Source organism: Tachyglossus aculeatus, chromosome 18, assembly GCF_015852505.1.
Source record: "Tachyglossus aculeatus isolate mTacAcu1 chromosome 18, mTacAcu1.pri, whole genome shotgun sequence".
Classification (NCBI taxonomy): Eukaryota; Metazoa; Chordata; class Mammalia; order Monotremata; family Tachyglossidae; genus Tachyglossus; species Tachyglossus aculeatus.
Genome location: NC_052083.1, coordinates 25,103,866 through 25,120,369, shown reverse-complemented (window position 1 = coordinate 25,120,369; position 16,504 = coordinate 25,103,866). Strand labels below are relative to the sequence as shown.

At 44.8% G+C, this 16,504-nt stretch overlaps 1 protein-coding gene across 1 annotated transcript in view; it reads right to left on the bottom strand.

Moving 5' to 3' along the window:
- Window positions 1–1,020: 1,020 nt before the first annotated feature.
- OCA2 (OCA2 melanosomal transmembrane protein) overlaps window positions 1,021–16,504 on the bottom strand; it is a 207,786-nt gene continuing 192,302 nt past the window's right edge. The window contains exon 24 of the mRNA XM_038760386.1: window positions 1,021–1,633. Within this exon, the coding sequence (XP_038616314.1) occupies window positions 1,546–1,633 (88 nt within the window). The 3' untranslated portion in view covers window positions 1,021–1,545. The remainder of the gene's footprint in view (window positions 1,634–16,504) is intronic.

Below are 16,504 nucleotides of genomic sequence, written 5' to 3'. Positions count from 1 at the left end.
ATATGTTGCCAACTTGTACTTTCCAAGGGCTTAGTACAGTGTTCTGCACACAGTAAGTGCTCAATAAATATGACTGAATGAATGAAAGAGGAGGAGGGGGAACAGGAGGAGAAGAAATATTGAGAGGAGGAGTAGCAGGAAGAGGAGGAGAAGGAGGAGCAATAGTAGTGGTATTCAAAAGCAACCTCGAAAATAACTGGCTTATGTGAGCAGTTAAACCTGCTGGTCTTTGCTGCTCCAGCACCGGATTGACACTGTGGTCTCTTTGGCTGTCTGTGGGTTTTGTACGTAAAAATTTTGCAAACAGTTTGAATGCTTTGACCCCCTACCTGCCCCCTCACTTGTTATGCCCACTGGCCCAGCAGGAACACAACTGGAAAATACAAGTGTGAGAGCGGCACTGGGGAAGCCACTTGTACTGTAATCAATTCTTTCACAGAGGTTCGCTGTCCTCAAGTCTTAGTGTCCAGATTGTAGCTCAACTGTCATAGAGACAGAATATTCCATGATCATACTACTATGAAAAGTGAGCAAAAATACCATCAAAGATCCGGTTTATCCACTGATGACCTTTTATTACAATGTTATTTTGAAAGAGCATTCAATCTTTTGTTTTGATTTGCATAGTTTGAGAGGCAAATAAAACCTTAATAAACATTCAAGGATGAATTCTTTGGTTTTCAATTGCGCTGTTTTGCTTTTTTGTGATTTCCTAGGAATACAAAGAAATCACAGGCATTATTCATATTTCTCAGAAAAAGGAAATGGAACGAACCCACTTGCCTTTGAGAATTGGCCTTATTTTGCTTTAGTATGTGGGGTCATTACTCTTGATGAAAGTAAATTATCTTTGGTGAAAGAAATTTGGCCCAACGAATAAATCTACAGGTAAGGTTTACTCCCCATAATGATGGTCAGGATCTCAACCAAATGAACACATTCTTTGGAATACAAACATTGAACCTTGACGAATAGAACAATGAGATTTGGAATGGAATTTGATTCACTCATTCATTCATTCAATCGTATTTATTGAGCTCTTACTGTGTGGAAAATAGTGTTTCAAGCATTTGGGAAAGTACCATACAACAGTAAACAGACACATTCCCTGCCCACAGTGAGCTTACAGTCTAGATGGGGGGAAACAGATTTAAAACCCACAAACTTGTTCCAGGACAAATCTGAAGCAGGTTAAACCACGTAGTCAATACTTTCACAGTAAATATTATCCAAGAAGACAAATGAACAAACTGAAAATCTGCTGTTCTAAGTGGCATCTTCTCAAAGATCAGGTGGATATGTGTTTGGGGCTTATCTTTCTCCTCTCGGAATGGCGTTTCAGTGAACTATGTGCCATGGGCACCGCCCAAGGTAGGTGGACAGGGCCCTGATGAACTTCCGATTCTTTGAAAAGGTTGCAGGGCGCAAACCTGGAAGTGGCTTCGTGGAGGTGTGGCTACGAAGGTGCTCCTGAAGAAGTCTGTTTATCCTCAAAGAGTCCTTTGGAAACACTCTGGGGAGCAGCGTGGTACTCCGTGACAGCAATTATGAGTTCCAGCCAACAAGCACGTGGGCCACGAGAAGATAGCACATTCCAACAGTGCAGGAAACTAGCATCATGGGGAAGCCAAGTCTGAAAGACAGAAGCCAAAAGAAGAACAGCCGTGAAAACCTGGTCAAGTGATTCACATAAAGGCAGCAAATGGCCTGCCCTTGGCCCAGCTGTTATCCCAAGACACGCTTTTTTCATTCGTATCTCCCCAGGTCACCCGTTGAAGGAATTTGAACATTGTAGCATGTTTGAGTCATAATGAATGTACTAATCACCTTAGGTAGGAATTTGGGTTCATTCATTCATTCGTCTTTATTGAGCATTTACTGTGTGCACAGCACTGTACTAAGCACTTGGAAAGTACAATTCGGCAACAGATAGAGACAATCCCTACCCAACAACAGGCTCACAGTCTAGAAGGGGGAGACAGACAACAAAACAAAACAAGTAGACAGGTGTCAATAGCATCAAAATGAATAGAATTATAGATATAATGCACATCATTAATAAAATAAACAGAATAATAAATATGTACAAATATACACAGGTGCTGTGGGGCAGGGAAGGGGGTAGAGCAGAGAGAGGGAGTAGGGGCTATGGGGAGGGGAGGAGGAGCAGAGGAAAAGGGGGGCTCAGTCTGGGAAGGCATCTTGGAGGAGGTGAGCTCTCAGCAGGGCTTTTGAAGGGGGGGAAGGAAGCTAGCTTGGCGGATGTGAGGACGGAGGGCATTCCAGGCCAGAGGTAGGACATGGGCCGGGGGTCGACGGCGGGACAGGAAAGAACGAGGCACAGTGAGGAGGTTAGTGGCAGAGGAGCAGAGTGTGTGGGCTGGGCTGGAGAAGGAGAGAAGGGAGGTGATGGAGGAAGGGGCAGGGAGATGGAGAGCTTTGAAGTCAACAGTGAGGAGTTTTTGCTTCATGCGAAGGTTGATGGGCAACCACTGGAGATTTTTGAGGAAGGGCGTGACGTGCCCAGAGTGTTTCGGTAGAAAGATAATCCGGGTTTTCACTTTATCATCTAAGGAGGTGTTAGAGGTCTGATGTCCAAGGTCACAGGCCTGCTTAGGTCTGACTTTGGGGCCAATAGAATGAAAAGCACCACCTCTCAGCGGGTGGGGATTAGCTCTTTTTGGGGTTGTGCTGGGGAACTTTTTCAGTTTGGAGGTGGATGAGAACAATGCTGAAACATCTGTGTGTGGAAATGTTGTTCTCTCTATCCAAACTATCTAAAGTTCAAATCGAAGTTAGTGTGGCCTACTTTGGTTATGAGCAAACACTGTCGAAGCTGGAATATAAGCTAATTACGTAGTTCCTGTCCCACATGGGGCTCACAGTGTAAAGTGTAGGGAGAACAGATATCCCCATTTCTAACAGAGAAGTTAAAAGACTTGCCTAAGTTCACAGATCAGGAAAATGGAAGAGCTGAGATTAAACCCACATCTCCCAATTCCCAGGCCTGTGACTTTGCCAGCAGGCTGGGCTGTTTCCTCATTATCGTAGGGTGATTTTAATCTTAAACCTTTTTCTCAGCTCTCCCCAAGCAGGCCTCTCAGCTCTAACACAACAGAACCTTTTAACTGGATCTCTAATTTGGCTGATCATAAACTTCCAGGAGCTGTAACACTGCCTTGCAAACCTCTTCTTTAGTGTTTTTTTGTGGCAAAAATCTAGCCATTAGTATTGTTCATAAAATCCTGATTTTAATCCTGCATGGTCTGGGATTTCGGTTCACGGCAACTGCAGCATCAGCCCACCTGGGTCCTGGTGGGAATTCTTTAACCCGCATCTACCTTGGGTGATGTTGAGTCAATCAATCAATCAACACAATTATGGAGCTTTCTGTGTGCAGAGCACTGTCCTAAGTGCTTGGAAGAGTACATACAACTGAGTTGGTGGGCAAATTCCCTGACCACAATGATGAACCTATGGTATTCATTCATTCCATAATATTTACTGAGCACTTACTGTAGGAAGAGCACCGTACTAAGTGCATGGGAGAGTACAATACAGCAATAAACAAACACATTCCCTGCCCACAACGAGCTCACAGTCTATAGAGGGTGGGAGACAGACATTAATATAAATAAATCAATTACAGATATGTACATAAAATGCTGTGGGGCTGGGAGGGGGGAAGAAAAAAGGGAGCAAGTCAGGGTGACGCAGAAGGGAGTGGGAGAAGAGGATGGGGGAGCTAGTCAGGGAGGGCCTCTTGGAGGAGATGGGCCTTTGATAAGGCTTTGACGTGGGGGAGAGTAATCATTCAATCGTATTTATTGAGCGCTTACTGTGTGCAGAGCACTGTAATCGACGGAAGGATTTGAGGAGGGAGGGCATTCCGGGCCAGAGACAGGACGTGGGCGAGGGGTCAGCGGCAAGCTAGGTGAGATCGAGGCAGAGTGATAAGGTTAGCATTAGAGGAGTGAAGTGTGCACACTGCGTTGTAGTAAGAGAGTAGCGAGGTGAGTTACATGGGGGCAAGTTGATTGAGTGTTTTAAAGCCAATGGTGAGGAGTTTTTGTTTGACATGGTGGTGGATGGGCAACCACTGGAGTTTCCTGAGGAGTGGGGAGACAGGCCCTGAATGTTTTTACAGAAAAATGATGAGGACTAGGGTGGGGAGAGACAAGAAACTGGGAAGTCAACAAGGAGGCTCATGCAGTAGATACAAGGTAATCAGGTTGTCCCACGTGGGGCTCAGAATCTTAATCCCCATTTTACGTATGAGGTAACTGAGGCACAGAGAATAATAATAATAATAATAATAATAATGGTATTTGTTAAGCATTTACTATGTGCCAAGCACTGTTCTAAGCACTGGGGTAGATACAAGATAATCAGGTTGTCCCACGAGGGGCTCACAGTCTTCATCCCCATTTTCCAGATGAGGTAACTGAAGCACAGAGAAGTTAAGTGACTTGCCCAAAGTCACACAGCTAATAAGTGGCAGAGCTGGGATTAGAACCCATGTCCTCTAGTGCTCTTGCCAGTAGACCATTCTGCTTCTCATGTTCTGCACAAAGGAAATGCTTAATAAATATCTTTCCTCCTCGTCTGCCACCTCTTCGTGGTCATCATCCTCCTCTTTCTCCTCCTACTGCATTCAGCGTTTGCTTCTCTTGCCTCTTTCTAGACTGTGAGCCCACTGTTGGGTAGGGACTGTCTCTATATGTTGCCAACTTGTACTTCCCAAGCGCTTAGTACAGTGTTCTGCACACAGCAAGCGCTCAATAAATACGATTGATTGATTGTTTGCCGCCCTTAATCCCATTTATGTCCCTCGGATTTTAAGTACCTCCCTCAGGAAACTGACGGGAAGATTTATTTCAGCATGTCCCACCTGCATCCCGCAGGCCATCCGTGGTCGACTAGTCTTCCAGGGTATATGACACAAGCCCCTCTCGCCCCAGCATAATAATAATAATAATAATAATAATAATAACAATAATAATAATAATGACATTTATTGAGCGCTTACTATGTGCAAAGCAGCATAGTTACAGTGGCAGTGTCCTAAGTGCACCCAATCAAATGTAACTGAGGCTCTGGACTTCCTGCCTCTCTCCTGAACATGTAGTTACTGGGTTACTAGTTACTAGTAACAAAACTAGTTAATTGTTTTGTTTCGTTGTCTGTCTCAATTCAGTTCAATTCAATCGTATTTATTGAGCGTTTACTATGTGCAAAGCACTGTATTAAGCACTTGGGAAGTACAAGTCGGCAACATATAGAGACGGTCCCTACCCAACAACAGGGTCACCCCTTCCTAGACTGGGAGCCCATTGTTGGGTAGGGACTGTCTCTATATGCTACCGATTTGTACTTCCCAAGCGCTTAGTACAGTGCTCTGCACACAGTAAGTGCTCAATAAATATGATTGAATGAATGAATGAATGAATGGGAGGTCCCTTTCCTTTTGAAAACCCCATGTTAAGGCCACATTATGTCAGTCTTTGAAGTCTATGAAGAAGCATTGTGGTCTAGTGGAAAGAACCCCCTCTAAGCTGTAAGCTCCTTGTGGGCAGGGAATGTGTCTGTCTGTTGCTATACTCTTCCAAGCATTTAATACAGTGCACTGCACGCAGAAGCACTCAATAAATATGACTGACTGACTGATGGACTAACACAGGGCTGGGAGTCAGGAGATCTGGATTCCAGTCCTGACTCTGCCACTTGCCTGTTGTGTGACCTAAGCCAACTCTCTGTGCCTCTGTTTTGTCATCTGTAAAATGGGGAGAGAATACTTGTTCTTAGACTGTGAGGCCCAAGTCGGGCAGGGCCTGTGTACGATCTCACAGTATTATATTGATCCTTATGCTCAAACTCTTAAAAATACCACACTTGCTATTATTATTCTTTAAATGTTCTGCCAGCAGCTTTTAGAGCCCTGGGGCTATGGGGTCTGAGCTATGTCATCTCAGGTCAAACCTGGTCACGGCACTATTGATAAAAAAACGCACCTCCAGGTTTCCAAGGATACCCCCTTCAAAATGTGGGAATGGCAGGATATGGGACCACAGTTCCATTTTCCTGGGGATCCAGTGCGCTAAAGACAGATTTGAGGAGCCCAGCTTTTTTTTTTTCGGTAAGGTAGTACTGAGAACTGACTGTCGTCCTTTCCGAGAATTAACAAGGCAGGGCCGCTTACGCCCTGAAGTGGATTAGGTCTGGGCCAGCCTCGATCTCTGACCGTGATAAGGATCATCTTGAAGGATGGTAGGGAGGCTTAGAGATGGAAATTTTCCATCAATCCACTTCAGATAAATCGATTAATACAAACCCGCTGGTATCCACTGACAAGGACCTTCAGTCCCTTCAGAGGTGCTGCTGTAAGGAGCAGGCCAGCAGGCCTGAAATCTTGGGTGTCTCCCTGAGTTACCTCTGGTTAAGATGTCACAAGACAAAGGACTAAGGGAAAACACCGGATACTCTTCAGGCAACAATGGCTCTAACAGGCTCACTGGTGTCTATTGACCTTGATGCACACCAAGCATATCTCCCTCCACAAACCCCTGGGAAACTCAACAAGAGCCAAATCACGTCACGATACGACATGACACCTCTGAAGCTCACCAGATGGAAGAAAGTGCTGCTTTTTTCGTTTTGAGATTGGCCTTAATGTGCTCTGGAAGTTTGTTGGTGGGAAGTGACATTCCCCTTGGAAGAGAGAAAGTCAGCAGTCTTATGGGCCGGAGTCCCAGACTACTTGGAGCAAAGAAAGATCTTAATCACTCTCCCCCCTCCCCTACGACCTACTTTCCTCTTCTCCCACTTCCTGACTTGTTCCTTTTATTCATCCCCCCTCCCAGCTCCACAGCACTTGTATACGTATCTGCAATTTATTTATTTACATTAATGTCTCTCTCCCTCTAGACTGTAAGCAAGAATGTGCCTGTTTATTGTTGCACTGTACTCTCCCAAGTGCTTTGTACAGTGCTCTGCACAGAGTAAGCACTCAATAAATACGACTGAATGAATGAATGAAGCGTTTTTCCTTCCGACACATTCCTGAAGCTGCAATAAGTCGAGAGCTAAGAATGGCCAAGTGCACTGAGGGAAGTCGACGCAACTGCATTACCTGGCCCTTGTTAAGCAAAGGTAAAGACAGATCCTCCATTACATTAAAGATGTCCTTTGCTGGGCCTGCTGCCTGAATGGATCTTCCAGAATGTTTCTTGAACACATGTAGCTCATCACCAGTCACTTGAGAAAGGTTTAGCCCACTGGGCTAGGCTAGATTCTGCCTTCCTGATAAGTTCAGGTGCAATATTTTAGCCTCCTAATTCCACTCTGCCTATTTTATTGTTGCAAACATCCAGGTGGGGCTGATCTACCCTGCTGAGAAAAGCCATTTTCTCAAGAGAAAGAGATCAGTTTGGGGCTCTCTACGCCCGAATGCACACACTACCCTCTGTTGGTTATTTTAAATAGATCTGGTCTTTGAAATCATATGCTGCTACCAAAGATAAGAGAACTTGAATGTCAGAGTCACAAATCAGGACGCAAAAATGTCAGAAAGGAGCCCCGATGCTATCCCTTGCCAGTCCTGGCTTTTTATGTGTTAAAAATGTGAATGCACTGATGTCTGAAATGCAGTATATTTCAAGGGACAATCACAGGTGATCTTCAAGCTACTTAGGACAGGGTCTGTGATAATTTAGACGGCATTAAAGTGCTAATGTAAGGCAGAGACACTCAACATTCTAAACATGTTCTTTTAGAAAAAGCAGAAATACTTGCTAATGAAGACACTTTTATACGGCATCCTTCCGATTCCTTTTCCCCAAAGAGGACATGTAGAAAGGCAATAGGACACTAGTAGAGTGATCTCTCAAGAGGTGTCCCAATTAGAGAGGAAGCCTCCATTGCAGTCAGAGCCACGAAACCTGGACCTGATGGTAAAGCTACTGAAATCGACAAACACGGAGGAGACACCACATACATATCTGGAATTTGTTTATATTAATGTCTGTCTCCCCCTCTAGACTGTGAGCTCGTTGTGGGCTGGGAATATTTCTACCAACTCTGTCATATTGTACTCTCCCACTTGCTTAGTACAGTGCTCTGCACACAGTAAGTGCTCAATAAATACAATAGATTGACTGAACTTGCTTAAACCTTTAAACAATCTCTTCCTCAGTGCTCTGCACACAGTAAGCGCTCAATAAACATGACTGATTAATTGATTGACACCCTGCTTAAACCTTTACATGCCTCTTCCTCAGGATACAGACCTCAGAGGAAATGCCACGGTACCTCAAAGGGACCACCATCATAACCACCTTCAGGAAGAAAGATGAAAAATCAGACTGTGGCAAACATGAAGGAGTCTCACGACCGGGCAGTATGGAAAGATCCTAGCCACGGCAGAATACCCCTGGATCAGCTGCTGAAGAACACTGTTGACTGAACTCTAACAGAAGCAAGGTGAGGCTTTAGGCCAGACTGGCACAGTGCAGGAGACCAAGACCAGAATTTGGTTTGCATAAAGCTTACAGAAGCATTTGACACCATCAATTAGCCCTGGCCTCTGGATCACACTTAGAAAATTTGGCTGAAATGAGACTCACATTTCACAGTTGGTTCCACAAGAGCCAGGGGAGCCTTGTGCCACCCATTCTCCATCACCAGTGAGGTAAAGCAAGGTAAAACAAGGGAGCATGGGAGCACAGTGGGTCTGCTTCTGTTCACTTCATCCTATGCGGCCATAATAAGGTGCAAAAAGTGACTTCTATTTAGCGCTGAGAACATGCTTCAGCTCTTCTGGAAAACTCTTCCCACACAATAGGCTTCGAGTCTCACCGAGGCCTCAGAGAGAATCATTGGGGAATGAATCCTGAACACATATGACTGTACTCTTGAGACACACACCCGCCCGGAACTTTCCACCAGCCTGGAACTCTAATTCTCTCCAAATCTCCCAGATTTCAGCTCTTCCCACCTTCAAAGCCCTTCAAAAAACCTTGTCTCTTCCAGCAAGGCTTCTTTGACAAATGATCTCAACCCCAAATCATACCAACCAATCTGCTGCTTCAAGTATTTCTGTATTAAGTTTCCTCAGAACTTGTGAATATGTGTGTATTGGATTGCACATTTGGTTTATTTATTCTGATTCCACTGCTTCTACATATTTTTGTGTATGTGAGTAGCATGGTCTATAATAATAATAATAATGGCATTTATTAAGTGCTTACTATGTGCAAAGCACTGTTCTAAGTGCTGGGGAGGTTACAAAGTGATCAGGTTGTCCCAAGGGGGGCTCACAGTCTTAATCCCCATTTGACAGATGAGGTAACTGAGGCACAGAGAAGTTAAGTGACTTGCCCAAAGTCACACACCTGACAATTGGCGGAGCCGGGATTTGAACCCATGACCTCTGACTCCAAAGCCCGTGCTCTTTCCACTGAGCCACACTGCTTCTCGTGGAAAGTGGTCTAGTGGAAAGACCAAAGCCCTGGGAGTCCATTCAAATTTCAGCTCTGATTCGACAAATCACTTAACTTTTCTGTGTTTCAATCTCCTCATCTGTCAAATGGGGATTCAATACCTGTTCTCCCTCCCTCTTAGAGTTAGGCTGGGGCAGGGAATGTGTCTGTTATACATGAGAGTAAACTGCTTTGCCAAATCAGTCAAGAATAATAGGCTAATGATCAGTCTAAAGAAAACCAAAGGACTGTACCAGTGTTTCCTGGGGAAGCATTTCCCACAACAAAAAAATATATTGACTAATCAGAACTTAAAGCTGTCATAGAATTATATTCCTTAACCAGTAAACTGACCGATGATGTAATGACAGATAAGGAAGCTGAATCGAAAAGGCCAGTCTTTCAGAGACTCTAAAATGGAGTCTCAGGAATACACACCTGTGCTACAGACCAAACTAAAATTATGGTATTTAAGAACTTATGATGTGCCAAGCACTGTTCTAAGTGCTGAGGTAGATACAAGGTTAATCGGGTTGTCCGTGTGGAGCTCACAGTCTTAATCCCCATTTTGCCGATGAGGTAACTGAGGCACAGAGTAGTTAAATGGCTTGCCCAAAGTCACACAGCAGACAAGTGGCAGAGCCAGGATTAGAACCCAAGTCCTCTGACTCCCAAGCCCATGCTCTTCATTCATTCATTCATTCAATCATATTTATTGAGCGATGCTCTTGCCACAACTCACACTGCCGGGCGGTCCCTAACCTGACACCTGTAATTCCCTCTAGATGCGACATTTAATTGATTCACCAATTGACAGTATTTTTGAACACCTGCTGAGCGCACTGTACCCAGCAATTCGAAGACTACAATATAACAGACATGATACTTGCCTTTCAGGAGCTCTAGTGGGGTTGACAAACACTAAAATAAATTACAGATGGATTTGCAGGGGTTGTGATTACTTCAAGTTCTTAGGTTGTACAGAATTGCTGAAACGGCTGTTGGAGATTTAAGGCGAGGAGATTACAAATTGATAGGGGAAGGCCTCCTGGAGGAAGTGTGATTTCCAGTTTGATCACGTGCTGAGCAACAGTCTGAGAAATGTGAAGGGAAAGGGAGCTTCTCGAAGAACACAGAGCATGAGCAAGGGCCGTTGAGACCGAAGCACAACAAGTACGTTACCTTGAGAAGAATGAATATTGCAAATCGTGGTGTAATGGGAGAAACGTGCGGAAAAGTCAGAGAGAGAGCAGAGAGCCAAAAGTCAAGGGTCAAGAGTTTCTGCTGGGTGAGGAGAGGAATGGACAACCATTGCAAGTTTCTGAGGAATGGGGAAATGTGCCTAAAATAACGATCTGGGCTGAATCAATCAACTGTATGAAGAGGGGAAATATCGGAGGTGGGAAGATCGGCTTGGACTCCAGGACAGATATTGTGCAAAGTGGCTCCAGCATTCAGAGCACAGCCCTGAATGTTTGGGAGTAGAGGTAGAAAGCCCTTGAGGCACCTGCAGTTTAATGGAGAAGAAAAAAGGACACAAACTGACTCCAAAAAAATCACAGGGAAGAGGGGGCTCTGTTTTTCCTATTCCCCACTGAACTAGCATCTTCATCCAGAGTTAACCTGCTTTTCAACCACTCCAACTGCCCCTCAGGATTGTACCTGATCAGAAGGCCCCTCCTGCTTCATTATCAATTACTCTCACTGCCTTCAAAGCCTTGCTGAAGGCACACCTCCTCCAAGAAGCGTTTCAATCAATCAATCAATCAATCGTATTTATTGAGCACTTACTGTGTGCAGAGCACTGTACTAAGCGCTTGGGAAGTACAAGCTGGCAACATATAGAGACGGTTCCTACCCAACAATGGGCTCTTTCCTGACTAAGTCCGCCTTTCCTCTTCCCCTACTCACTTCTGTGCCTCCTTGCCTTGCTCCCTTTATTCATCCCCCCCTCCCAGCCCTTCGGCATTTATTTACCTGTAATTTTATTTATATTAATGTCTGGCTCCCCCTCTGGACTGAAAACTCACTGTGAATGGGAAATGTGTCTGTTATATTGTTTTACTGTACTCTCTCAAACATCCAGTGTTCTATACACAGCAAGTGCTCCATAAATGGGAGGTCACGGGTTCAAATCCCAGCTCTGCCAATTGTCAGCTGTGTGACCTTGGGCAAGTCACTTCACTTCTCTGTGCCTCAGTTCCCTCATCTGTAAAATGGGGATTAAGACTGTAAGCCCCACATGAGACAACCTGATCCCCTTGTATCCTCCCTTGCGCTTAGAACAGTGCTTTGCACATAGTCAGTGCTTAACAAATGCCATCATTATTATTATAAATATGATTGATTGACTGACTGACTGACTCTAGGTCTCTTTCTGCCAAGCACTGATCTTCCTCTCCCAGGGAAGAGTGTGGAGACATTCTGCGAGGGGGAATGGGAACTAAAGGAAAGGGACAGGAGCTGGAATCTGCCAGGAAAACCAAGACCACCCAGCAGAATAAAGAAAAGCAACTGAGTTTCAGGATCAGGTTTTGGTCCATTAAATTTTGGATGACACTGGGGAGATTTGCTTCAAGCACTTTCCTGATAAGCAGGTATTCAGGGGTGGAGGTTAAGAGATCTGGGTTCTACTCCCAGATCTTGCCCCTTGCTGGCTGTGTGACTTTGGGCAAGTATTTCAACTTCTCTGGATCTCAGTTTCCTTATCTGTAAAATAAGTTTCAAATATCCGTTTTCTCTTAGACTACGAGCTCCACATGAAACAAAGGTCATGTTATTATTTTTATGTTATGTTAATTATTATTCTCCATTACACTGTAAGCCCCATGTGAGATAATAATAATGGTATTTGTTGAGCGCTTACTATGTGCCAAGCACTGTTCTAGATACGAGGTTATCAGATTGTCCCCGCATGGGGCTCACAGTCTTGATCCCCATTTCACAGATGAGGTAACTGAGGCACAGAGTCACACAGCTGACAAGTGGCAGAGCTGGGTTTAGAACCCATGACCTCAGATTCCCAAGCCCACGCTCTTTCCACTAAGCCACACTGCTTCTCAGGGATAGGGACTGTATTTAATCTGATTGTATTGTATCTACCCCAGCGCTTAGCCTTGTATTATATCTACTTCAGGGCTTGGCCTTAATAATAACAACAATAATAATTATATTATTTTGTAAATGCTTACTATGTGCTAACCACTGTTCTAAGCGCTGGGGTAGATACAAGTTAATCAGGTTGGGCACAGTCCCTGTCCTTCAGGGTGCTCACAGTCTTAATCCCCATTTTACAGAAGAGGGAACTGAGGCACAGAGAAGTTAAGTGACTTGCCCAAGGTCACAGAGCAGACACATGGCAGAGCCAGGATTAGAACCTACATCCTTTGACTTCCAGCCCCAAGCTCTTTCCATTAGGCCAGGCTGCTTGTGCTTAACAAATTCCAAATCTATGGTGCTGATGATAAGAATTCTTCAGACGCCTTACATGATGCAGAGATTTTCCCCACTAGCTGGAGGAAGCCCTCAGGATTTTTTCCAGGAGCTGCTAGATAATAGATTGTCAATCTGTCTAAACGTGCTTTCATGCTTCAGCAAAGAGAGCAGCTGTCCAATTGAGAAAAGCATGCCATGTAATTCTGAGTTTAAATGCACAGATTCATTCACCCTCACCCTGTCAGGAGCCCCATTCTTAATGCCAAACTTGGCAGGAGCCAAGACTTTTCCTAGGAAGGCCCCAGGTGGAAGAGATCCAGACTTCCGTCTTTGCAAAGCGCCAAAGGAGAGCAAACTGAAGCATCCAGCTTTCCATTCTTTTCCCAGTGTTAGCTGCCGCTGTTCTTTAGTTTCAGAATCTCACAAAAGTGCAACAGCCCGGCGTGTCCTGAATTCTGATATCTACCCTGGATAGCGAAGCCGACAGAAATGAAGAACGGCTTTCCCTGAGGCTGGCTGGCTGCGCTCCACATTCTTCCAATTCAAAGAGATAATAATAATAATGACGGTATTTATTAAGCGCTTACTATGTGCAAAGCACTGTTCTAAGCACTGGGGAGGTTACAAGGTGATCAGGTTGTCCCACGGAGGGCTCATAGTCTTAGAGAAGCAGCGTGGCTCAGGGGAAAGAGCCCGGGCTTTGGAGTCAGAGGTCATGGTTCGAATCCCAGCTCCACCAACTGTCAGCTGTGTGACTTTGGGCAAGTCACTTCACTTCTCTGGGCCTCGGTTACCTCATCTATAAAATGGGGATTAAGCCTGTGAGCCCCCTGCGGGGGAACCTGAACACCTTGTAATCTCCCCAGCGCTTAGAACACTGCTTAGCACATAGTAAGTGCTCAATAAATGCCACTATTATTATTATTATTAATCCCCACTTTGCAGATGAGGGAACTGAGGCACAGGGAAGTTAAGTGACCTGCTCAAAGTCAAACAGCTGACAACTGGTGGAGCCGGGATTTGAACCCCTGACCTCTGACTCCAAAGCCCGGGCTCTTTCCACTGAGCCACGCTTCACCTCAAATTGACATTTCTCCAAGGGTCAGAGCAGATTAGGGGCAGCTAAACTATGTCCAAAGACGAGAAGCAGAACGGCATCGTGATTACAGCGTAAGCCTGGGAGTCCGAAGGTCATGTGTTCTAATCCTGTCTCCACCACTTGTCTGGTGTGTGACCTCGGCCAAGTCACTTCACTTCTCTGTACCTCAGTTACCTCATCTGTAAAATGGGGATTGAGACTGTGAGACCCGACTGTGTCCCTGATTTGCTTGTATCCACCCTAGTGCTTAGTACAGTGCCGGTATAGAGTAAGCACTTAACAAATACCAAAATTATTATTGTTATTACATTAGTATTGTTATTAGACTACAGAAAGCCTGAAAAGAGAATGAGCTCAGTTCTAACCCAGGGTCATCAATATGGAAGAGCCCTAATGGGAAGCCCACAGGTAAGGAAGTGAAGGGACCTGTATTCTACCCCTGAATCTGACACTTGCCTGCTGTGTGACATTGAGCAAGTCACCTAACATCTCTGAGCCTCAGTTTCACAATCTGTAAAATGGTTTTCAAATACTTGTTCTCCTTTAGGCACCGAGCTATGGAACAAGGATCGTGTCCAACCTGCTTATACTGTCTCTACCCTAGCATTTAATAGCGTACTTGGCATGTAGTAAGTGATTAACAAATAGCATCGCTATTAATTCCAAAGAGACGGGAATCTGAGAAAGGATAAGTGTTGTTGGGGTGCCAACTTTCCTGGGTGTCGTCTTTGAGCAGGGTGCAGAGGAAAGACAAGGGGATAAATTGTCTTCTATCACCATGACTCTCACAAGGATGGATTTTGAACCCTATGAGGTGTCAGCAGCAGGGCGAGTTTGGCACATCGGCCACCTCCACAATCGCTGATGAATGAGGAGGTTCTTGAAACAGATATATAGGAAGGATGATGGAAACATCTAGAGGATATCCCGGGGCTGGCAAGACTTGCCAGAGGGGTAGAGAATACTGATGTACCTTCACACCAAAACGCAATACAACAATCACCATAATCCAATAAATAAGACAGGCACTGAGTCCAATCTGGCCCTGGCATTTGCCTGCTGTGTGATCTTGGGTAAGTCGCTTAACTTCTCTGTGCCTCAACTTTCTCAACTGTAAAACGGGAATCCAATACCTGACCTCCCTCTTACTTGGACTGGGAGCCCCATGTGGGCCAGGGACTGTGTCCAACCTGATTATCTGTACGTACTCCAGTAAGTGCTTAACAAAAAACATTGTAATGATATAAAAAACCCAATAATTTAAAAATATGGTAATCATTAAGCACTTACTTCGCGTCAAGCACCGTTCCAAGGGTTGGCTTTGAGGGACTCCCACAGTTAGGGGGTGGGAAGCAGAGGATGAGCCAGTGAAAGAGACCAAAAAGGACTGGCCAGAGAGGAAGGAAGGAGGAGATCCAGCACTTAGAACAGTGCTTGGCACATAGTAAGCGCTTAACAAATACCATCAGTATTTGTATTGTTATTAAGAAGGAGAGGACCTCAGTGAAGCCAAGGGTCTGGCAAGGAGATCATTGGTGACCTTGGAAAAAGCTGTTTCCATGGAGTGGAGGGGGCGGAAGCCAGATTGGCTGGCCCCAGGAGAGAACTGGAAAGAAACTAAAGCCGGCAGGTGTAAGCAACTCATTCAAGGAGCTTGAACAGGAATTAAAAGAGGGAGTTTGGGCAATAGCTGGGGGAGGTTGGGGGAGGATATTTTCAGGCTAGGCGATATCTACTCGTTTATCTCCTGCCTGAGTTTACTTGCCTTAAGTAAACATAAAAATATGGGGAGTGGGGAGAAATTGTAGAGTAAGAGAGGGAGAGGCCTTGAGGGTGACTGTTGTAGAGTTTGGAACAGAATACAACTGCATTTTTGAAAATGGTTTGGAAGGCTATAAAAGTAAAAATGTTTGGGGACAAAAGGAAAATAATTATCAATTAATCAATGATATTTATTGAGTGCTTACTGTGTGCAGAGCACTGCACCGAGCACTTGGGAGGGTACAATGCGACAGAGCTGCTACACATGAGGCCTGCCTTCAAGGAGCTGACAGTCTAATGTGGGATATGTATGTTAACATTTGTCGTTCAAATCCTGGAATAATCTACTGGACCCAGATGGGAAGATGCTTAGAGAAGCAGCATGGCTCAGTGGAAAGAGCCCAGGCTTGGGAGTCAGACATCATGGGTTTGCCAGCTCTGCCACTTGTCTGCTGTGTGACTTTGGGCAAGTCAATTAACTTCTCTGTGCCTCAGTTACCTCATCTGTAAAATGGGGATTAAGACTGTGAGCCCCACATGGGACAACCTGATCACCTTGTATCCACCCCCAGTGCTTAGACCAGTGCTTTTAACATAGTAAGCACTTAACAAATACCATTGTTATTATTATTATTTATTGTATCCATTACAAAGACCCCTTGTTTTCTGAACCATTTTCAGAGTATTAGTAGTTTTTTATTTTCAACACATTCAATTTGGAGAGCATCCTCTG